The sequence below is a fragment of the Halichoeres trimaculatus genome, unplaced genomic scaffold, assembly GCF_033239565.1.
Source record: "Halichoeres trimaculatus isolate MK-OKI-2021-1 unplaced genomic scaffold, fHalTri1.1 fHalTri1_scaffold_19, whole genome shotgun sequence".
Taxonomy (NCBI): domain Eukaryota; kingdom Metazoa; phylum Chordata; class Actinopteri; order Labriformes; family Labridae; genus Halichoeres; species Halichoeres trimaculatus.
Genome location: NW_027437197.1, coordinates 407,398 through 431,704, shown reverse-complemented (window position 1 = coordinate 431,704; position 24,307 = coordinate 407,398). Strand labels below are relative to the sequence as shown.

The 24,307-nt window shown below is 51.5% G+C and overlaps 1 protein-coding gene across 3 annotated transcripts; it reads right to left on the bottom strand.

Moving 5' to 3' along the window:
* Positions 1-817: 817 nt before the first annotated feature.
* Positions 818-24,307, bottom strand: tbc1d4 (TBC1 domain family, member 4). 3 transcript variants are annotated; one of them, XM_074694808.1, is made up of 23 exons: positions 23,268-24,307; positions 17,676-17,804; positions 17,362-17,599; positions 16,994-17,238; positions 14,693-14,782; positions 14,405-14,509; positions 14,189-14,321; positions 14,007-14,098; positions 13,582-13,692; positions 13,157-13,279; positions 12,283-12,342; positions 9,700-9,911; positions 9,367-9,501; positions 7,976-8,133; positions 7,211-7,423; positions 5,244-5,405; positions 4,991-5,149; positions 4,355-4,455; positions 4,129-4,272; positions 2,869-3,028; positions 2,591-2,760; positions 1,964-2,140; positions 818-1,665 (listed from the first exon to the last, which is right to left on the bottom strand). In XM_074694808.1, the coding sequence occupies exons 1-23, from the start codon at positions 23,664-23,666 to the stop codon at positions 1,435-1,437; spliced, it is 3,747 nt and encodes a 1,248-aa protein (XP_074550909.1). In that variant the 5' UTR covers positions 23,667-24,307; the 3' UTR covers positions 818-1,434. The 3 variants fall into 3 exon arrangements, with proteins under 3 accessions (XP_074550909.1, XP_074550910.1, XP_074550911.1); XM_074694809.1 differs by having other exon boundaries at positions 9,700-9,908; XM_074694810.1 differs by lacking the exon at positions 9,367-9,501.

Here is a 24,307-nt window from a genome sequence, read left to right as displayed (position 1 = left end):
CTGAGAGCCACAGAGACCAGATCTGGACCAGACCAGGACCCTGATGCTCTGATTATTGCTGATGTGGTTCAGGTCTGTCACAGTTTGCTCCGACTGCAGCAGAGAAGCTTTTATCAGCAGCTCCAGGTGAGTTAACGTCTGTGTGTGTGTGTGTGTGTGTGTGTGTGTGTGTGTGTGTGTGTGTGTGTGTGTGTGTGTGTGTGTGTGTGTGTGTTGCACTCAGGGCTTTCAGTCTGAGAATCAACCTCTGAGCAGTCACCACCGTTAGCTGGAAGGACGGCGAGCTGCTGCAGACGTCACCTTGGTCTTAATGCGAGGCTGTTTGTCGAGCAGAGTCCGGCCCCTGGCGCCGATTCTCCCTCTGTGACCCAGAGACGGTGAGTCAGACACAGAGGAGGAGAGATCCAGGGACACACTCATCTGAACTGTCTGTACGGTCCTCACAGAGCTCTGCACGCCGTCTGAGCGCGCTCTGTTAGCTCTGTGTTAGCTTCAGATATGTGTCCTTTAAAGCGTCACCATGACAGCGGCGCTCCTCTCATCCTCTGACCCACAGATCTGTGCATTCAGATCACTCCTCCACCTCCTGCCACCTCCTGCCACCTCCTGCAGGGTGTGAACTCTGCTTCAGCCTCTGAGCGCCGCGCTGAAGCGAGGAGACGCTGCGGTCAGTCACACAGGAAGCTGAGACGGCAGACAACCTCACTTCCTGCCTGCGCCGTGGAAGAAACACTTCCTCCTTTCAGAGCGAGCAGCAGACAGCTCTCTGAGGCGGAGAGAGAGGAACATGACACCTGACGCCACAGAGAGGCGCCACAGAGAGGCGCCGTAGAGAGGCGTCTGTAAGGGCGGCGTCTGAAAGAGCGGCGTCTGAAAGAGCGGCGTGATCATCCGTGGAGGGAAATAACGCTTTAAAAAACAAGTCAACAAAAAGTTTAAGGCCTGAGATGAGTCAGAACCAGGACTCAGGACCAGACTCTGATGATGGCTTTGAGCTGAACTTCAGGTCCTGAGGATGGGTCGCCATCAGACGCCATCAGACGCCATCAGACGCCATCAGACGGCGTCAGTAAACTCTTGAAGGCAGTGGTAGAGTGATGAAGGCAGACAGAGGCAGGCGCTGCCCTCTGATGACCCTGAGCGTGTGGAGAAGCAGAGGAGCAGCTTCCTGTCTCTGCTCAGACGCTGCAGCAGCAGCAGCGGTGGCAGCAGCAGCAGCAGGTCGGCGGCGCTCATGGAGCGGTCTGTGTATCCTCCTCCAGCGCTCTGACACGCTGACAAACACCACCCAGATATTTCCCGTTCAGAGGCCAGGCGCTCTCAGAGCTGCAGAACAACGCTGCGTGGGCTCGCCGTCTCTGTGTGTCCTCAGTCTGTGCTGCAGCGTGCGCCCGCTGCGTCCGCCTGCTGCAGCCAGCGCCCCGCCCTCTGCCATCAGGGCTTCTTGGCGGCAGGTTTGGCTTTCCCGTTGGCTCCTGTTTTGATCTGGGTCATCTCCACATCTGTCATGGCGTCGGCGGGGAGGCAGGAGCGCATGCGCTCGATGGTCTTCTGGTACGCCGCCCGCTCCTGCTCCAGGGCGCGGATCACGTGCTTCATTTTGCTCTCCCGGGTCAGGAAGTTCTCCACGCTGGTCTCCAGGGTCTGGATCTTCTGCCGCGCGGCCTGCAGGACACAGATCCACCTCAGTGAGTCAGACACAGGAAACACACAGATACTGACAGAGAGCAGACTCTGGGACTCAAAGACCAGCGGACTGGATCTGGATCCAGGTCTGAACCAAACTTTAGACTCTGGACTCTCAGCTTTCAAACAGCGTCTTCTCTCAGCCTCACAACAAACCTCAGAAAACTTCTCTTTGTCTGACATGAGGAGTCTAAACCTGTGTGTTACTGCCACCTACAGGCCGCCTGAGGAACTGACAGTCCCTGTCCCCTGACTCAGACCCTGAGTGTTTCCTGACCTGCAGTTTCTCCAGCAGGTCCATGTTCTGTTTCTTCAGCTGAGCGTTGGTCTTCTCCACTTTGTCCAGTCGCTCCGAGTCGTCGGGCAGCGGCCCCGAGTCCAGCATCTCGTCCTGCAGGACGTGGTACTCCACCTCGTACGCATGCAGCTGCTTGGAGATGTCCATGTCCATCACCTGCAGGAAAAACACAGAGAGGGACGGCATGGGGGGTCAGGGATAGACCTGAACCCAGCAGAGACTCAGATCCTGGAAAATATGAAAATAAAAGCTTCAAAAAACTTTCTTTCAGCAGGAAATTCAGAAATTAATTTTAGATTTTTTTTCTTTTCTATAAGTTTTTTTTTATTCTCTTGTTGAAATTTTCTCTTTATAAAAAATAAAGTGTGGGTTAAAAACAAACATGAACCTAAAGCTCAGACTGAGCTAGCTCCACGCTGGGTAAAGCAGGAACAAACAGAGAAATAAAAACATAGAAAAGTCGACACGCTGTGATTAAAGGAGGAAATAATAACGATGAGTTAAACTCTAACTGCTCCTCTAAAAACTGAAGTTCACTCAGAGCTCGACTGAAAGCAGAAAGTGTAAATAACCAGACTGAATGGACTCTTCCAGCGCCCCCTCTACCTTTGCCATGGTCTGCTCCATCTGTGCGGGGGTCAGGGCGGGGAGCGTGGTCTTCAGGTAGTCCACGATGCTCTCGAAGCTGTCGCACTCCACGATCTCCTTCTCGTGGTTGCTGAGCAGACACAGCGCCACCTTAAAGATCACGCCGCAGCCCTGGACGAAGACCAGATCTGGAAACAAACACAGAGACACAAACTGAGCGTTAACCGACAACGCCACAACGCCGCGGCTCCTCCTACATCACTCCTCTGATCAGGGCTTTTATTCTGAAAATCTACCAAAGATGCGGGACACGAAGCCCAGGGGGAACTGGGAGGCGAAGAGGGTCAGGAACCAGGGCGCGGCGTAGAGGCTGGGGCAGATCTCGTGCTCCTCCAGGTGGTTGTAGAGCTCGCGGTGGTAGTCGTGTAAGAGTCTGGAGAGCTGGTACATCTGGATCTGAGAGACAGGGTAGAGGATCAGACCAAGGCCCCACTGAGCCACAAACACACCTGTAGACCTGTAAACCTTTAAACCTGTAGACCAGGATCTGAGGAGCCCTACAGGCCGGACTAAGTATCAGGAGCTGGAGGAGGAACTCTCCGCTCGGTCTGAGGCTCTGAAAGAGTTCCCGTCTTCAGACTGAGACCTGCTCAAACATGCAGCCCAGCCTGACAGGACGAGTTAACTACACACTACACACACTACACACACTCACACACACTCACACACACTCACACTGAGTCACAGAGAGCCTGAGACAGAGGAACAGACGCGGCGAGCGGCGAGCAGCAGGAAGGAGAAGCAGAAGTGGTCTGAGCGGAGTTGGCGATCTCTCCCTCAGCTTCCTGACGGTTACACACACTCTACCTTCACCTCCTCGCAGCAGAAACACACACTCCTCTCCTCCTCCTCAGGAGCCCTCAGGGAGTGAAGCCTCCGCCGTGCTGCGGGCTGGTTCAATGGTTACCTGCTGCAGATTAAACATTAGCACGCCTGCTGATGCTTGGCGCGGCGCCGAGGTCAGCTGATGTTTAACCCGAGCTAACAGGTGTGGTTAGAGGAAGAGGTGGAGACGCTCTGTTTGCTAAACTACACCCTGCTCTTTGTTTCCTCCAGCAGCTGATCCCAGGTCAGACCAGCCCAACACATTACAGAGCAATCACACACTGTTTCATCAAGTACGGCAGCCCTGAGAGGACAGAAAGACAAACCTGGGTCTGAAACTGTTTTTTTATTTCTAACTTTTGAAGAAATTAATCATTCCCTGTTTTTTAATGGGTCACTGTTTGAGTTTCTGTCTGAACTTGTTAAAAACAACTTGTTAACAAGTTGTTTTACTATAAATGTTTATCAGGATGATTTTCTCTAACAGGTGTTTTCATTTTCTCCGGTCGACCTCAGGGTGACCTTTGCTCTCAGAGGAGAGATGAAAAAAGCTTTCACTCCTCTGTGGATCACAGCGCTGAGGTGACGCCGCCCTCTTGTGGTCACAAAGAGCATCACAACAACACTGCCCCTCAGTGTTTCCTGGTGGTTTCTGGTGGACCCTCACTGACCTGCAGGGAGACCATGTCGGGTCTGAACTGCTGCCGGATGCTCAGGTCGTACATCAGGAACTTCAGCATGTCGAAGGCCTGCTCCTCGCTCATGTGCAGCAGCAGCACGCCGGCCACGAAGCTGATGCCCTGACAGTACCCCACCTGAGGGGGACAGAGACAGACCGTCAGGTCCACTTTCAGGTCTTCATGGGGACGCTGTGAGGGGTGGGGGCCTCATACAGACCTCAGTGTCCAGCAGAGAGTAGGCCTTCAGCAGGTTGTAGAGGGACAGCTGACCCGCCCCCAGCTGGGCCGAGAAGTACTGATGGGTCGGGAAGGTCCGGCCTGGGCACCAAGACAGGAGAGCAGGTTTAATCCACCAGACCCCAGACCCACACAGAAAACCACCTCAGACCCTCTCAGTCCTGAACCCATACCACGACTTTTCATTTAGGAAAAACAAACTGAGCTGAGAGAAGAGGAGGAAAACACTAAAGACGTTTATCAGAATAAAACAGGAAAACTCTGAAGTTTTAAAGTTTAACGTGTCAGAAAAAAAAGATACATTTGTGGGTAAAGTTTTGAAATTAGTGAATCAAAAGTGGAAGATTTGTGACTTAATGTTTGTAAAGTAAATTTGTCACTGGACCTGGGCTGTGTTACACAGTTTAAGTCACAGAGAAAGTCCCAGACTCTGAGTTTTTACTCTGAGACTTTGGGTTTAAAACCTGCTCAGACTCTGTCTCTCCCTGTGTCCCTAACAGGCCACCGTATGCAGAGAAAAGCAGGAAAGAAGGACGTCACTGACACCATTTCTGGCTCTGAAGATCTGAGCGTTTTCTCTGTTCCTAATCTGAACCGGTCCAGGTTTAGGACTCACCCAGATCCACCAGGATGGAGTGCTGCTGGGCCGTCAGCTGCTTCAGCAGGTCTTGGTAGAGGGTTTCTGGGGCCTGCTGGCGCTGAGGGAGTCTGTGTCTGAGCCGGTGCTGGTGGGACAGGAGGATCCAGACCTCTCCTCTCCTGGTCTTAGGGACTCCTGCAGGGACAGGGGACAGGGGACAGGCTCAGAAGCTGGGTATGGATCTGGAGTCACCCTGAACCTGCTGTGTGTGAGGACAGGGATGCCTCACCTTGGCAGAGGGCTCGGTACAGCTCCTCCTGGTCCTGAGGGACCGTGGTCCGGCCCGGGGCGCTCAGCTTCCTGTCCCACAGAGCCTGGGCCTCTGCGGAGCACTGACCCACTTCCTGGTAGTCCAGCTTCATCTTCCGGATGTGCAGCTCGTCCCGGCTCGCTGCGGGACAAGAACAGGGACAGGACACAGAGAGAAGGGGGTCACTCCAAAACCTGAGGCTCTCTCTGTCCTCCAGAAACCAAAAACCAACCCCAACACGAGGAAACAGAGACTCCTTTAGGTTTCAGATCCTCCAGGGGAGGACTCTAAGACAGCAGACCCTGAAACCTGTTAGCATGAGACGCTAACGAAACACAGACCAGATCCCAGTCTAAAGACCAGCCCACGTCAGAGAGACAGAAACCAGAAGGACCACATCCAGAGACACACCAGACTCTAAAGTCCCTGAACATGCAAACAGGAGAGGACCAAGACCTGAGACCACGTGACGTCTCTGCTGCTGCTGCTTACCTTCTGATGAAACACAGAGACTCTGTCAGGTCCTCAGACCAGCAGGGGGCGCCATAACACACAGAGGAGAGACAGGTGTGGGTTTACAGGGTTCATGTTGGAGACGACACAGAGCAGCTTCAGCTGGACCCCTAACCTTCCTCCTACACAATCATCATCCTCATCTGGAGTCTGGGTCCTGGACTTTAACTGAACCAGGTCTGAGTCCTGGACTTTAACTGAACCAGGTCTGCTCCTGCAGCTGCATGTGGAGGTGTTTTAGACCCTGTAACCAGCTCCTCCCTCTGCTTAGCTCCTCCTCCTGACTGTCCACTTCCTGTTCTCTGATAAACACAGAGTCATCCCAGTCTGAGTCTGCAGAGGGCGCCCCTCAGCTCCTCAGACCTCCACCACAACCTTAGCTGGGTGTGTGTCAGAGTGTGTGTCAGAGTGTGTGTTAGGGTGTGTGTTAGAGTATGTGTTAGAGTGTGTGTCAGAGTGTGTGTTAGAGTGTGTGTTAGAGTGTGTGTCAGAGTGTGTGTTAGAGTGTGTGTCAGAGTGTGTGTCAGAGTGTGTGTCAGAGTGTGTGTCAGAGTGTGTGTTACAGTGTGTGTCAGAGTGTGTGTTAGAGTGTGTGTCAGAGTGTGTGTTAGAGTGTGTGTCAGAGTGTGTGTTACAGTGTGTGTCAGAGTGTGTGTTAGAGTGTGTGTCAGAGTGTGTGTCAGAGTGTGTGTCAGAGTGTGTGTTAGAGTGTGTGTCAGAGTGTGTGTTAGAGTGTGTGTCAGAGTGTGTGTCAGAGTGTGTGTCAGAGTGTGTGTTAGAGTGTGTGTTAGAGTGTGTGTCAGAGTGTGTGTTAGAGTGTGTGTCAGAGTGTGTGTTAGAGTGTGTGTCAGAGTGTGTGTTAGAGTGTGTGTCAGAGTGTGTGTCAGAGTGTGTGTCAGAGTGTGTGTTACAGTGTGTGTCAGAGTGTGTGTTAGAGTGTGTGTCAGAGTGTGTGTTAGAGTGTGTGTCAGAGTGTGTGTTAGAGTGTGTGTCAGAGTGTGTGTCAGAGTGTGTGTCAGAGTGTGTGTTAGAGTGTGTGTTAGAGTGTGTGTCAGAGTGTGTGTCAGAGTGTGTTAGAGTGTGTTAGAGTGTGTCAGAGTGTGTGTTTATGGAAACATGATAGTGTGTGTGCAGAGCGCTGCTCTAAAAATAAATCTCAGACTCTGATCGTAGACGTGAGCTCTGAAGATAAACAGTACTGACAGCGTGCTGCTGACCGTCCTCCTCTGCTCCTCCTCTGCTCCTCTCTGCTCCTCTCTGCTCCTCTCTGCTCCTCCCTGCTCCTCTCTGCTCCCTGTGCACTAAAAAAGCCCAGCTCACACTGACCAACCAGAACAAGAGGAGCCAGTGTGAGCCAGGTCACAGAGACCGGCCCTGTGACCCTCAGATCCAGCAGGATCCTGTCAGGACTCATAGATCAACATGTGGCTCACCCTCCAGCCTCTGGTTCTCCTTCTCCATCCTCAGGAGCAGGATCTGCTGGTGGATGGCGGTCTTCCACAGCGCCCGGTAGTCTGCGCTCGTCTTCTTGGGCCTCTCTCCGGTCAGGGTGGTCCCGGCTCGGGGCAGGAGTCTCCCAAAGGGATCCAGAGCCGAGTCTGAGGCCCGAGGGGAGAGAGGGAGCAGCTCCTGTCCATCAGAGGAATCTGAGACCCAACAGAGGAGACAGAACAAGGATCAGGAAGAATTAAAACCAGGATCAGGAAGAGACAAAACCAGGATCCTCTCCACCCTCTGTTAGCCTTTAGCCTGTGTTAGCTCTGAGTCCTCTCCACCCTCTTTTAGCCTTTAGCGTGTGTTAGCTCTGAGTCTGTTTGTGTTTCTGTGAAAGTTTAACTTGAAGGAAAACTTTGAACGTCTTCAATCACTGAATAATCTGAATGTTGGGTTTATATTAAACAGTCTGTGGTTCAGGGTCGATCTGTGAGATGGTCTGACCCTGAACCTGCAGGAGGATCTCTGTCAGAGGAGGGAAGCTTCCTCTCCTCCTTGATCCCTGTCTCCTCTGTCTCCTCTGTCCTTGCAGCCTGTGTCCTTTCTGAGTTTGAGAACAGAAACTTTCCACGGCTCAGACTCAGACTCATTCTTAATGCAGGGCTGGATCAGTCAGTGTGTGTGTGTGTGTGTGTGTGTGTGTGTGTGTGTGTGTGTGTGTGTGTGTGTGTGTGTGTGTGTGTGTGAGGATCGTGTTTCCACACCTGCGTGCTGCATGGAGGCAGACGGCTTGTTCATGGGTGAAGCGACCCTCAGGAAGATCTTCTGTCTCCAGGAGACCCTGCGTGGGGTCGGGGGGGGCCCTCCGCCTACTGAGTCGCTGCTGCAGCCGGACAGCGTCCTCTTCCTGCCCTCGCCATTACTGCAAGACAAATAATGAGTCAGCTATCATCTTACAGCAGCAGCAGCTCACACACACACACACACACACACACACACACACACACAGCAGCGTCTCCTGCTCCTGAGCTGATGGGAGTGTAAACACACGCGGCGTGCTGGAGTTAATAAAGCAAAGAGACGAGTGAGTGAAACAAACAGGCTGAGCTGAGCAGCATGCAGACTCCACGGTCACCTGCAGGAAAAGAGTGTGTGTGTGTGTGTGTGTGTGTGTGTGTGTTAGTGAAGAAGAAGAAGAAAGTGTCAATCAGCTGACGGAGCTGAACAACATCTCTTCGCTCAGACTCTGCACGTGCTCAGCTGCTCGGGCCGTCGTGTGCAAACAAACAGGAAGCTGCTCTCCGTCATTATGTGGAGGAGCAGAGACGCTTTCAGAGACCAACCTGCAATTTATCCAAACAAACATCAGATCTGCAGCAGCAGGTGGAGGAGCAGAGAGGAGGGGTCAACGCTTCACCCTGCCTCCAGTCTGCAAACTGAGCTCTGAGTGTTTACCAGCTTTGCAGCGAAACACACGACTGCACAGACCTGTGTGTGTGAAGATCTCTGACCTCACGACCTTATAATGATAACGCTCCAAACATGGGACAGAAAGAGGATCCTGACACTGTTTCTGCGTTAGCTTCACGGTCTGATCATGTGACGGTGGAAACAGGAAGTGCCCCCTGCAGAGATCTGTCCCTGTGCCTGCTGTATCTGTGTAACAGAGAGTCTATGAGCCCGTCTGTGTCCAGTCTCTGAGCGTCATGAGGGGAAACATGAGCCGTGAAGCTTTCCTCTCACTCCGCTCAGAGCCCAGAGGACGGCTCGGCTTCCTGCCCGCGCTCGGCTGAATCTCATTATTAATGGAGATGTTAACCTTTACTTTCTGCTACAGACTGAGCTGAGTCTGTGGAGGAGGAGGTGGACAGGCTCAGAGGGAGCAGAGACAGAGAGGAGGTGCAGGACAGGCTCAGAGGGAGCAGAGACAGAGAGGAGGTGTCAGGTGGAGCTAACACAGGCTTCATCTCTGAGAGTCACTGAAGATTTTGTCACATGCAAACCCAGAAGAATCATCGTCTGCAGAGATCAGCTGATGATGACGATGATGATAGATGAAGAGCAGGGACAGAGAGGTTAGAGGTTCAGCTGCTGCAGCCATCCCAGACTCCTCCCTCTCAGGTCTAAGGGGGGCCGGTCTGAGGGCCCCTCTCACCTCTTGAGGCTCCCACCGTCTCCCAGCGAGCCCTGGTACAAGCTTTTCAGGAAGGTGGGGGCGGGGAAGGAGGAGGGGAGGCTGAAGGTGGACTCACTCTCCGAAACGCTGCGAGTCCTGGAGACCGCCACGGGACTGGGCGGGCCGCACGGGACACGCCCACGAAATAAAACACAAAGACGTTACACACACACACACACACAGCAACACACCGAGCTCCAGAGCAGAAAACACACACAGGGAGGGACTCCTCAGGGTCAGGAACCAGGAACCAGGAACCAGGAACCAGGACCACTACTGTCTGAGGTCTGAGGACAGGTAAAGCTGACTCACCTGCTCTGCAGCAGCTCGGGGTTCACAGACTGCTGGCGGCGCAGCGGTCTGCTCTGCACGCTGGGCTGACCCTCGAAGGAGATGCGTTTCTTCACGGGCGGGTGGCTGAAGGTGTGAGCACGGCGCCGGAACTGCACGCCACCTTCAGGGTCGTCCTCAGAGAAGGAGGGAGGGGAGCCCGGGGGGGAGTGACCTGGAGACTCTTCATCCTGCTGAGGAGGCCAGAGACAGGGAGGTGGTCACATGACTCGTTACAGCAAAGTCCAGAGACACAGAGCCCAGGTTCAGGTCTGAAGGCTCCAGGTTCAGGTCTACAGGCTCCAGGTTCAGGTCTGAAGGCTCCAGGTTCAGGTCTACAGGCTCCAGGTTCAGGTCTGGAGGCTCAGCCTGGAGTCAGCTGGTCCTCCACCCTGATCCATTGTATGCTAATGTCAGAGTCCTGTGACTCAGAGCTGTCGTGTGATTGGTGGAGGAGACCTCGTGGCTGAAAAACAGTCCAATCAGCTTCATCCTGGTTTTTTCTGACTTCCTGTTTAGACCTGACCTGACGGAGGACTCAGCGCTCTGTGTGACTCCTCTGAACCAGGACTGTGAGGGTCTCAGAGCCCCACAGGCTCCAGGTCTGATGCACAGACTCACAGAGGTCTGAGGTCTCACTCAGATCCAGGGTTTGTGTCTATATTGATGAAAACCTGATGAGACCCAGTCTCTCTGAGTCCACTGACACGGCTAAAGGAAGCCCTGACAGACCGGCTCGGCTCGAGGACATCCTGACTGAGTTTCCTGCTCGCTCCGACCTCAGCATCCTGACACACTCCCACGTGAACTTCGACTCACTTCAACAAATATACGACTGTCAGTCCTCACAGAGGGACCAGAGTCCTCACAGAGACCAGATACCCAACGTGTTCTATAATATACACACACATGACGATAACACCTGGAGCTGCACAGAGCAACACCTGAGACCAGCTCCTCATGGAGAAACACGTTAATGGTTCATGTGAAACACTTTGGTCAGATATTTAGAGGAAGCTCTGCAGCTTAATGAACTCTCTGAGTCACGGCTCTGAGCTGACGTGATGCTGCATGTGGCAAACTGAGGCTCATGAACACCATGCATGTGTTAAATATGATGGACCCCCAACAGGGGCCACATCAGGACTTTGACAGGTCTCTGAGACTCTGACCCTGCTCGTGGCCCAGATCGAGCTGCAGGAAATCTGACAGACCTCCATCAGTGGGACTGAAAAATACAAACCTTTCAAAATAAAACAGGATGTGGAATCATTACTATCTGTTTAATAATCCAGGGTTCTGCAACCTTTACTTTAATAAGAGCCATTTTTCCTCCTGCTCACCTGGATTAAAGACATTCAAGAGCCACAAAATCTATTTTATCTTAAAAAAAAAAAAAAAGTGTTTAAAATTCTATTCATTGTAAAAAAAAAAAATTCTAGTGAATATTTCAAAAACAAGAAGTTTTTGTGTTAATAAAACTGTACAAATGATATCTTAGCTTTTTTTTTGTTTAAAATAGATTTACAAATAATTTTAAAAAACTGAAAAATCTGTCATGTAAGAAATTTCATAAACTTGCAAAATTTTGCAAAAATATAAAAAAAATTAAATGGAAATTAAAAAATTAGCCAAAATTTGAAAAAGATTTGAAAATTAAAAAATTTGCCAAATTTCAAATAAAAATGCATTTTTCAGAAAAATAAGCCAAAATTTCTAAAAACATCAATAACTTTAAAAATTTAAAAATTTGCAAAATTTTTGATAAAGAAAATTTTTTTAAAAATGTGCTAAAATTTGCAAAAAAAAATAATACCAGGAATTGGAATATTTTTTAATTTACATTTGCAGAAATTGAAAAAATCTTAATTTAACAGAAATTGTACAAATTTGCAATTTAAAAAAAGAGGGTTTTTTTATATTTGCAAAACTTTCAAAAAATTGAAACACAAAATATTTGCAAAAATTACAAAAATATTTGAAAGCTTTATTGCAAGATTGTGATACGTATTTATTTTAACAAAATGTTAATGCAGGATCTTATTAAGTGTCACTGTCTTAATCATCAATACCCTCTGTAAGAAAAACAAACTTTTTTCGTTTTAGATAAATGTTTTTTTAAAGCTACAAGGAGCTTCTGCAAAGGCATCAAAGAGCCACATGAGGCTCCAGAGCCGCAGGTTGGAGACCCTTGCCCTAATCTGACTGAGCTGGTGTAGGTGTGGATGCATTGTGGGTAATGTGGTCTCCAGGTTTTGGCAGGGAGTGTGTGAATGGTTTCTGGGTGAGGTGTCACAGAGTAACTTTAACTCTTTCCTGACCGAGAGTTGGAGCGACTCCATCACACTCTGTCTCCACATTCTGCACAGACACGACACGCTGCGGTCCACAGCTTCCTGCTGGGCTGCTCCGCCCCCATCACAGGACTACATGGGAATGTAAGAGTCCAGAGCCTGGTCCTGACAGGACTGAGGCTGGTTTATCTCACTCGCTCTCAGGCTGGAGGAGAAAAGCTTTAAGGGCCATGAGAAAAACTGAGCGTGAGTCCCTGCAGGGGACACTTACCCTGTCGAAGCTGCTCATGCTCCCCATGCTGCCCAGACGGCCCCGCATTCGGCTGGCCCCCTGGGGACACAGAGGGGACATAACACTTAGACACACTGCAGACGGCTCTGACAGGAAGCTACGCACAGACTGCAGGAGAAGATGGACGACCTGACCGCTGTGGGAGAGTGAAGCCAGAACATTTGTAGCTCCCCCTGCTGGCTGACTGAGGTATTATTCATAAAGCTCAAATCTTTGTATAAACAGAAGGAAAAACAAACTGAAAAGTCCAGTTTGAAGTTTTATTAAAAAAAGGACTCCACCCTGAAGGATGTTTAATCAATAACATATTTTGGCTTCACTTTTGTGCAAAGGGAGGATGGGAGACACATCATCCATCTTTAGTCAAGGTACCAATGAAATATAAACCCAGAAATCCTGTTTCCAGGTGTTTGAGCAGCTAGTGTCAGCTGGAGGCGACTGAAAGAAACACGGAGCGACGGTCAGAGACAAAGAGAGTTTAACCCGACTCTGCTCAGAAACAACAACAGATGGTGAGAGACGGCTCAGGTTGCCCCGATGCTCCTACAGACGAATTATTTCTTGTCTCCACAGCAGATATGGGTCAGTCCAAATCCCCGAGATGACACACACACACACACACACACACACACACACAAACAAAGAGAGGCACACACAGGAAGTGATCTGTCACAATACGACACGAGGATAAACTTACAGAGAAAAGAAGGTGGAACTAAAATAAAGTGTGTGTGTGTGTGTGTGTGTGTGTGTGTGTGTGTGTGTGTGTGTGTGTGTGTGTGTGTGTGTGTGTGTGTGTGTGTGTGTGTGTGTGTGTGTGTGTGTGTGTGTGTGTGTGTGTGCGCAGACCCACCCGAGCGAAGATGTTCTCCAGGGAGCTGGTGAGAGACGTGCGGGCTTTGTTCTTCAGAACATCCAGCTTGAAGCGGCTGCTGGTGGCGGCGCCGTCTCCTCCTGTCGAGCTGCTCGCTGCGTTCTGTCAGGAAACGAAGCAGAAGCGTTTGATAAATGTGGAAACAGATGTGACTGTGGAGACTTTCACTGAGGATCTGTGTTACACACACTCAGAGAAAACACACGATGAGGAAGATTTTTAGACTCAATCTGAGCCAAATCCACCAGACCGGCCCAGAAACACGTCTGAAATCAATCCATCTAAACTCCACGTGAACACCTGGAGGATCTCTAGGTGTGTCTGACAGAAGCCGAGCCGTGCTTTCTCCAGCTCAAGGTTCATCTGAGACCTGGTCTCCTGGATCCACAGAGTCCCGTGTTTACCTGAGGGGCCTCCCCGATGTGGAGGTGGGTCTTCTGTTTGGACTCACAGAGCTGCCTCAGGTGGAGGATCACCAGCTCGTTCTCCTCCTGGTCCGACGCCGGCTTCAGTCTCTGCAGGACCAGAAACACACACAGGCTCAGACACAGCTTCACACACACACACACACACAGGCTGAAACACAGCTTGACACACACACACACAGGCTGAAACACTACTTCACACACACACACACAGGCTCAGACACTGCTTCACACACACACACACAGGCTGAAACACAGCTTCACACACACACACACAGGCTCAGACACTGCTTCACACACACACACACAGGCTCAGACACAGCTTCACACACACACACACAGGCTCAGACACAGCTTCACACACACACCTGGCTGCTGTGACTCATCACAGTGTACCATCTCACCTGAACGCGCTCGAACGTCTCCACCTGCTCGTGGTCGCTCAGCTGGGACAGGTACTTCTGGATGGCCAGCTTGGCCCGGGGCGGGTAGAGACCTGGGGGGAGCAGAGGAGACCTCTTTAAAGCTCCTGTACCTCAGAGAAAGACCTGGTCCGTGGTGCGGTCCGGTCTGGAGCGGGCCTCACCCTCGATCCGCTCACACAGCTTGTGCAGGTCGTGCATGGGGCAGGCCTCGCACAGCTGGACCGGCGTCTTGTTGCTCTGTAAGGCGGCGGCGGTGGAGAAGGCCTGTTTGAGGGTCAGCATCACCTCCTCCACCTGACACACAGACCAGCAGGGGGCGGGGCGGTCATTAAGACGTCTACTACAGAGGAAAACCTTTAGGGGGATCAGGGACTCACCAGGGACTCGCTGGCACACTGGAATACATAACAGACGTACTGACTGGGTCCAGACTCAGACTGGTCCCTGCAGATGAACCCGAAGTGATCGGACTGTTTGATGCCCTGAGAAACAGAGAGTGAAGCACAGCACGGACAACTTCAGGACTTCATGATCAGACAGAGACGCTCAGTGACTCTACTGCAGCCATGACCAGGAGGAGGAGGAGGAGGAGGAGGAGGAGGAGGAGGAGAAGGAGGAGGAGGAGGAGGAGGAGGAGGAGAAGCGTTCAGTAAAAATCAACCAACCTGACAGCAGGAGGAGATGTCTTTGAAGTTCTTCTCCAGCACCACTGATTTACTGTCCGGACTGATGAGGTTCACCTCAAAACGCCCCACCTGACACACACACACACACACACACACACACACACACACACACTCATGTCAAATCATAATCTCACACAGTTAATCAATCACAGATCCCTGAGGCTCAGATGAAGTCGGTGTCAGCAACTTCCTGTCCTTCACCCAGAGCGTCTTTTTCCTCTCACGTCACGCTCCTGATGTTTTCATATTTCACTTTCTGAGTTCACAGTTTCTAACACACACTTAGTGGATCACCACAACAACAACCAGTGGAAATCCAGGGATTAATCTGTCAGTAAATCAGATTACATCACGCTTTATAATCTGTAGATTAAAGTGAGACTAAACGGTTCAGTTTCTCGCTGCTTTAAGCTCAGACCATGATCCAGCTCGTCTCTCAGCTGTTAGCTCAAAGTTAGCTTCAGAAAATGATCCTCACTGTTTTCAGTTTTCCTCTCAGTGTCTCATCAATCCTCATAAAAACAGAAACTGTAATATTTCACACTGACAGATAGATGGCGTCTGAGCGCCCCCTGGTTACCGTGACGTCAGAGGAAAATGGCTGCCACAGCGACAGCAAACATAAACACTCTCTGAATCCAGGTCAACAAGTCAGCACCAACGATTTTTCCCATAATTGAGCGCCACGCGGGGTGTCACATTGAGCGCCGTGCTCTGGTTTTAAATTTAGCGTGTGAGGAAACGGGCATGGAGCGTGAGGAGGAGGAGCTGGCCCCCTGCTCCCTGCTCCCTGCTCCCTGCTCCCTGCTCCCTCTGCTCCCTGCTCCCTGCTCCCTGCTCCCTGATCAGCACAAAGCCGCTCTCTGCTCCTGTTTTCTCAGGAGCAACAACTGTTATTTAAAAATACTCCTGAGGAGCTCCAGCCCCTAAACTACAGCTCCACCAGGCTCCAATTATAACTGACTGACACACACATAACAATGATTTACAGCAGGAGGAGGCAGGAGGAGGCAGGGGGAGGCAGGGGGAGGCATGGGGAGGCGCACAGCGTGGACTGCAGGGGGGGGGGGTTAATAATGAGTGATAAGGAGCAGAGCAGCGTTCAGTTTGAAGTTATTTCTTTACGATGATGGATTATGAGTCAGCACGCAACAGAAACATCCATAACTCTGACAGAAAAACAGGTTCACAGCCATAAACATGACATCACTGATATCACTGATATCACTGACATCATCACTGACATCACTGATATCAGTGATATCAGTGATATCAGTGACATCACTGACATCACTGACATCACTGACATCACTGACATCACTGATATCAGTGACATCAGTGACATCACCGACATCACTGATATCACTGATATCAGTGACATCAGTGACATCAGTGACATCACCGACATCACTGATATCACTGATATCACTGACATCACTGATATCACCGACGGTCTGTGGTGTTTCCACAGAGACAGTCACATGATCTCAGCTTGTTAGAGATGGAGGTTTAAAGCTGACCCCCTGCTCTGCAGTCACACAGAGCCCTCACCTGTTAGCGCCTGTTTCTGTCTCTGTGCCGACTGCAACTCATGTCAAACAAACCCTCTGCTCCTGGAGGAGTGTGTGTGTGCAGAGAGTGTGAGCATGTAGAGTGTGTGTTTTAATGAGGGGGTATGAGCACACTCAGATGAGGAAGCAGTAAGCTCATCCTCAAAGTGGGACATCAGCAGGTGTACCCCCTCATGCTAACTGTCTCCTCAAGCTAACCGCCTCCTCAAGCCAACTGTCTCATCATGCTAACTGACATCAAATGCTAACTGACATCTAATGCTAACCCACATCTCATGCTAGCTGTGTTCTCATGCTAACTGCATCTTGTGAAAAATGTGGCCTCATGCTATTTGTCATCTAATGCTAACTGACATCTAATGCTTACTCTCTCCTCATGCTAACTGCGTTCTCATACGAACTGCTTCCTCACGTTTACTGTCTCCTCACCCTGAGTGTCTCCTAATGCTAACTACCTCCTCGTGCTAAATGTCTCTTCATCCTTACTGACATCACATAAAAAATGTCTCCTCATGCTAACATCATCTTATGCTAACTGTTACCTCATGCTAACTGTCTTCTTATGCTAACTGCACTTTCATGCTAACTGCTTCTTCATGCTAACTGGCCCTTCATGCTAAGTGTCTCCTTATGCTCACTGGCTCCTTATGCTAACTTTCTCCGTATGCTAACTGCTAAGACACAGACAGGTCTTGTCCATGTGGTCTACCTGGAACAGCATGGTGCGGTTCTTGTCTGCGTCAGACGGCTGGACGTGGTTTGGAGCGCTGGAGTGTCTGCGGCGTGTGGGGCCCATGATGACGCCTTCGCCCGGCTTCCTCTGCAGATTTCCCGCCAGGCTGCTGCAGCGAGTACGAAACTCCTGAGGCTCCTCGAAGCCTGAGTCCTCCAGGATGCATTCTGGGAAGGCTCCTCGCAGGCTGCTCTGGCTGGAGCTGCTGGACAGATCTTTACCTGCGGCGATGAAGGCGAACAGTCACACGGGGCCACGGGGAGCATCACTGAGGTTTTTCATCCTGATCTAAACACTTTCTATCAACCCAAATAATCATGATCCTGACTCTGTGAGACCCTCACCTCCTCCTGCGCTGGTGTCCTCGGCGCCGGGCCCCATGAGTCCTTCTTTACTCTCCCTCAGAGCGGAGGACAGAGGGTCTCCTTCCTCCCCCATCAGGAACTCCACAGGGGGGGCCTCTGTGGACCCTCTCTGACCGTTCAGCAGCCGGAGGCGCTTCCTCTCCACCTCATGCTGACGAAACTTATCGATGCAGTCGTCGACCAGCGTGGACGGGGCCTTTTTGTGCAGCACTGTGACCTGGAATCCATCAGAGGTGAGTTTTTACGGCCGTACAGAACAAAGATGGACACTCTGAGCTCCACCTCCACCCTACCTTCCCACAGTACAGCACTTCATACTTCTGGGAGTTGTAGAAGGCATCGTCGGCTTCCTGTTTGGGTTTGGCTTCTTCCTTCAGAGCAGATTTGGACACTTGGCGAATCCTGCTGATCACCTCGGGGACCTGAGAGAAAGGGGAGAGGAGCAGAGGAGCAGGGAGAGGAAGCAGACAGTCAGAGAGATTTCCACAGAGCTCCTCTCAGAGATAAAAACAAGGAAATGACAAGAAAAGCTTTGAGGAAGAGCCAAGGAGACGGCCTCCACACTAAGTTTAGAGAAATGTGATTCAGGATGAATATTGTCCCTCTGAGGCTTCAGTAGCAGCAAAAAGCAAACAGGGAAATAAAGAATAAAGACTGAGGTAAAGAAATAAACACTCTGATCTCAGTTTTTCACTCTCAGTCAAACATGTCCGCTCAGTGATAAACTCCTGCAGTCTGTGTTCATCACAGTTTAACTGAGCTCGTGATTAACAGATAATCTGACCTGACTTCATACTCTGACTCTAAAGAGCTCAAGGCCAAAACAACAGGATCTGAACAAACCAAGGCCAAACAGCCACAGACCAAACAGCCGGCAGGAAACACCTTCACTTCACAGGACGGAGACAAAACAGGGTCAGAGCGAGTCAGAGCGAGTCAGAGAAACCCAACACCTGAGGGCCACCGAGCGGCTCCGCGTGTCGCTGAGGAAATCTGGATCAGAGACCAACGAGCAACAAGTCAGGACGCAGAGTCTGAGTCTGTCAGCGCACGCTCTGAGGCAACGCGGCGTGGAAACACACGCCAGCTGAGCCACAGCGTGTGTTTACTTTACAAACTACACAAACTACACAAACTATACAAACTACACAAACTACAGAAACTAGAGGAGACATTTTTCTGGACTGATCAGTTGAATGTGGCTCATATTGAGTAAAATTAAACATTTTTTACCTAAAATCAAACAAAAACACTTGGTAAGATTTTAGTTTTTTGTCGTGGAGGAGCTATTTATAGTTTTCCAAGAGCTGAGCCGTCCTCTGAGGGCCGGTTGGGGACAGAGGGATGTATTCAGAGGAGGTGGAGGGCAGAGGGTGGAGGTGGAGGTGGGGGTGGAGGTGGAGGTGGAGGTGGGCTGTGTTTATACACACACACTCCTCTCCAGCTAAACTCTGACCTGAGGAGCAGTCTCTAAGAGGCAGCTGGTTTGTTTCTGACCCTCTTCAGGGTCCACACAGAGTCCGTAATAGGGGGAGACACAGACCAGGTTCTGGACCACTAAATGATGCAGTACTAACTGTGTCTGGGTCAGGATCCAGGTCTTAAAGCCGGATCCAACAGCACAGAGTGAGTCTTAGTGAGTCCTCCTGCTGCTCGGCGTGACCTTCATCCTGCAGCGTGAGGACGAGACCAGACCAGACCAGACCAGACCAGACCAGACCAGACCAGACCAGACCAGACGTCACCTGAAGGTTTGACACAGCTCCTGGTTTAAACATGAGGAAGAGGAGACTCCACACCTTTTGATCCCTTCAATAATTTATAGTCCACACAAAACCGGGCCAATGAGGTTCTCAGACCTGAGGGGGGACAGGCCCAGACTGGCTGAGAGGAACAGGGACCAGAGGAAAACCACAGCTAGACCCTCAAACATCTGACCTCATCCAAGAATCACACCTTCACCTCCTCTGTCCTCCTTCATCAAACCTTCACCTCCTCTGTCCTCATTCACAACCTTCACCTCCTCTGTCCTCATTTATCAAACATTCACCTCCTCTGTCCTCATCCACAACCTTCACCTCCTCTGTCCTCATTCCTCAAACCTTCACCTCCTCTGTCCTCATTCACAACCTTCACCTCCTCTGTCCCCATTCACAACCTTCACCTCCTCTGTTCTCATCCACAACCTTCACCTCCTCTGTCCTCATTCACAACATTCACCTCCTCTGTCCTCCTTCATCAAACCTTCACCTCCTCTGTCCTCATTCACAACATTCACCTCCTCTGTCCTCATTCATCAAACCTTCACCTCCTCTGTCCTCATTCATCAAACCTTCACCTCCTCTGTCCTCATTCATCAAACCTTCACCTCCTCTGTCCTCATTCATCAAACCTTCACCTCCTCTGTCCTCATTCACAACCTTCACCTCCTCTGTCCTCATTCATCAAACCTTCACCTCCTCTGTCCTCATTCATCAAACCTTCACCTCCTCTGTCCTCATTCATCAAACCTTCACCTCCTCTGTCCTCATTCACAACATTCACCTCCTCTGTCCTCCTTAAGAATCTTCACCTCCTCTGTTCTCATCCACAACCTTCACCTCCTCTGTCCTCATTCACAACCTTCACCTCCTCTGTCCTCATTCACAACCTTCACCTCCTCTGTCCTCATTCACAACCTTCACCTCCTCTGTCCTCATTAAGAACCTTCACCTCCTCTGTCCTCCTTCATCAAACATCATCAGAGACCCTGATCCGGACCTGAACCTTGTCTCCATGTTTAGCTTCAGAGCTCAGGAGAAACAAAGAGGAGGACTCGTTCTGAGCATGCTCAGTGCGTATTAGACTCAGGTAAAGTGAAACCTATCAGCATCAGGCCTTTGTGACACCATCTGCTCACACAGACCAGGACCACCGACCCCATGGTCCCCTCAGCTCCACAGACTCAGTCCAACACATGGAGAGGAGCTGAGCTTCAGTCTGAGGAGTCGGACTCCCTGCTCCTCTCAGAGCTGGACTCTCTGCTCCTCCCAGAGCTGGACTCTCTGCTCCTCCCAGAGCTGGACTCTCTGCTCCTCCCAGAGCTGGACTCTCTGCTCCTCTCAGAGCTGGACTCCCTGCTCCTCTCAGAGCTGGACTCTCTGCTCCTCCCAGAGCTGGACTCCCTGCTCCTCCCAGAGCTGGACTCTCTGCTCCTCTCAGAGGTGGACTCCCTGCTCCTCCCAGAGCTGGACTCTCTGCTCCTCTCAGAGGTGGACTCTCTGCTCCTCCCAGAGCTGGACTCCCTGCTCCTCTCAGAGCTTCGCCTCCTCCTGGAGATGAACTCAGGAAACTAAGTTCATGTCTCAACTCAAAACACAGCAAAACACAGACTCTGAGCTCACACTGGGAGGAGGGAGGAGGGAGGAGGAGGGAGGAGGAGGGAGGAGGAGGGAGGAGGAGGGAGGAGGGAGGGGGGTAATGTGTACAGTGAAGACCTGAGCACTGATTGGACGGCTTAAATAAAGGGGTCATGTGATGGCGTCCTCAGGTCTCCTCTATCGTCTGTAACCTCAGGATGGCTGAGCGTCTGTGGCAGCGTGTGGAGGAGATCACCTGTTTCTGAACTCGTCCTCTGCCTCTGACACAGTTCAAACAGCTTCACTGACAGACAGAGGAGTTTATGAGCACGAGTTCCTCATTCAGTCAGAAACACGACCCTGTCCCCTCACCTGAGTTCACCTTCATCAGAGCAGGAACCACAGGCTGGATCCCAACACACGTCACTCACAGGGAGCTGGGTCAGCGTGTTTCTGTTTCACTAAAACCAACCTCTGAGAGAGGGTCACTGAGGCCTGTTCACACACACACACACACACTCCAACAACCAATGACAGGAGACGTATTTCAGGTTGTAGGACCTTTAAACACAGAAACACAGAAACAGAGAGTGAAACGTTGCTGCTGCTCTGTGGACGCTCTGCTTCACTGGAATCCATCCAAGTCAAACTTTCTCTTCAGGGGAATCAAACTCCTGTTTCACAACGCTGGATCCAGAGGAGGTCTTTGACCCACACACAGATCCTCCTCTGCATCAGAATGATCCCAGAGGGCCACACACACACACACACACACACACACACACACACACACGTCATGTTTCAGACTGAGACAGGACAGATCCTCAGACTCAGCGGGGACAGAGCAGAGAGTCCTGGTCTGAGAGTCCAGCTCACAGAGGACACATCAGCACCAATCCCTGCTCCACTAAAACCACCAAACCACCTCACACACTCCACCTCACACACTCCACCTCACACACTCCACCTCACACACTCCACCTCACACACTCCACCTCACACAGGGCTGCGACTCACTGCCTGTCAAACCTGTTTGGTTGCGCAATCTCACAAAGAAAGGTATGTTACACACACCTCTAACTGCTGCACACACTGGATCTGACACACACACACACACACACACACACACTCCTCAGTGGTCAATACCCCCTCTCTGCTCAGCCCTCAGCAGCAAACAGCTGACACACACCCAGCCAGTACACAACACAAACACACACCACAGGCACATGCTCAGGAAGCACTGCACACCCTGATCTGAGAGTGTGTGTGTGTGTGTGTGTGTGTGTGTGTGTGTGTGTGTGTGTGTGTGTGTGTGTGTGTGTGTGTGTGTGTGTGTGTGTGTGTGTGTGTGTGTGTGTTAAGGAACAAGAAATATGAACGAGTGTGAGATACACTCACAGTCTGACAGCAGCTGAAGAGCGACTTCAGACCACGTCATGAATAAAAACCACACAGAAAAAACTAATGAAGTGATTTAACCATGACTCCACTCACTGAAGGAGCTGGACTCGGTTTTTAACGTGAAACCATCAGAGCTCAGAGCTGGTCTCAGGGCTGGTCTCAGAGCTGGTCTCAGGGCAGTTTATCTGATCCTGGGTGGGATCAGGAGGGGATCTGTGGATCTCTGATCCAGATTTCTCTGGACTTAAACCTGATTTAAAACATGATCACTCTGACTGACCCTCCTCACATTAAAGCTGTCATACCCAGCTCTGCCACAGGGGGCGCTGTGGGTCTGTGCACACCCTGACCCAGCTGGTCTCAGACTGACTCTGTTCCTGATTTTGCAGTGTTTTGGTTTATTACTCAACAGTGAATGTGCTGAGTGAGTCCAGCTGCTGATCCTCCTCAGGGGGGACACCGTGGTGGATTAAAACCCGCAGAGACCTGTTTATCATCCTCACCCTCCGCTGGCCTAAATACTTAATGCCAAAGCAAACATGTTTGGACCTCTGGGTAATCTATGAAGCGCCCTGTCACCACCTCAAGGAGAGCTTTAATCCAGATCCCAGGCTCCTCCTTTGTCTCCTGTTTACATGTCAAACTGGTTCAGATTATAATCTCTACTGTCAATCTGAGGATCAGGGTTGATTCAGGGACCATCAGGACTTTAGACTCTCACTTTTTCAGGTGGTTTCAGATGTTTGGCTCTGACCAGCTGTGAAATAAAGTGGATACAGACTGACCCTCACCTGGACCAAAGTCTGAACCCCTAAAACCACATCAGTTAGAGCTGAGGTCTGAACTGGACCTCCTCTGAAAGTTCTGGGAGGTGAGTTCACTTTGGATCCAGACCCGTGGTGCGTTTAAGGAGCCTCAGAAATGTTGGAGTGAACCTTTGTCACACTTTAAACAGCTCAGGGAGCTGGGAGAGTCTGAGGACACCACAGGTCCATGACCCTTCACCTCAGCTGCTCTGACATAGACCTGTTTCTGTGTTTCTGTGTTTCTGTGATCTGATCCTGGGTCTCAGTCCGTGGTTCTGGTTCTGGCCCCTCCCCCTGCTGCCTGTGCGTAAAGGTGCGTGCGGCGCCGGGCCAGGCCTACCTGGTTGGGGTCGCAGGCCCTGAAGACGTGACAGGACATCTCGGCCTCGGGGTTGTCGGGCTGCCCCCTCAGCAGGTAGGCGAAGTAGGACAGGTCGTTGCTGTTGTGGATGAAGCGGGAGATGAGCTGCGCTTTGTGCTCGAAGATGAACACGGACGAGTTGTTGCTGCTGGACGGAACACAGCGGACGAAGGGGGGGTTGAGGACCAGCTGGACCTCTCTGGGCTGCACCACGGGGCCGCAGTCCCCCCTCTCTCCTCTGCGGCGGATCTCAGCCACCAGCCAGGGCAGCATGGGCAGCGTGGTCCGCCTGTCGAGCGAGGAGCCCCCGATGTACGTCAGAGCGAAGCTCCGGTCAGACTTTGGAGGACTGCTCTCCCTGTCGTCCTGAGCCTCCATGGTGCTGGACTCTGCTGGACTCTGCTGGATCTCAGTCTTACTGAAGTCACACGGGGATCTGAAGACGGTTCAGTGTTTCCTGTCCTTCACCCAGAGCTGCGCGCAGGGAATCAAACCAACAACCATCAGAAAGTTCAGCCCACAGCACAACATGTGCTCGATCAGCTGCTGCGCTCCATGTTTCCACACCTCTCCCCGACCTCTCCCCGGACTCTCCCGGACTCTCCCGGACCCCTCTGCCTTCAGGACTTCAGGTGGGAGATTTGATCCGCTCCACATCCGTGTTCTTGCGCTGTTGGTCGGGGCAGAGAGTCAGACCCGGACCCTCCAGATCCTCCAGACCCGTCCCAGCCTGGCTCTGCTGCTAAACGTGGCTGTGGGTGCCTCCTGTGTAAACAGAACTCGTCCTCGGAGATCTGCTGTGACGGGTCGCACCCAAACACGCGCGTGAAGCGGTCCGTGCGCTACGCTCCAGCTCTGCGCGTGCGCGGCCGCGTGTTTCCCTCCGGTTTAACGGCCGATAAACACCGATATGATCCTGGTTCTGGTCTCTGTGCCGTGGATCCTGTCTGCTGGGATCCTTTCTTCCACATCGCCTTGGAGGTGGAGCGGCTGTGCGCGTCCACGGCCCGCCCAGCCTC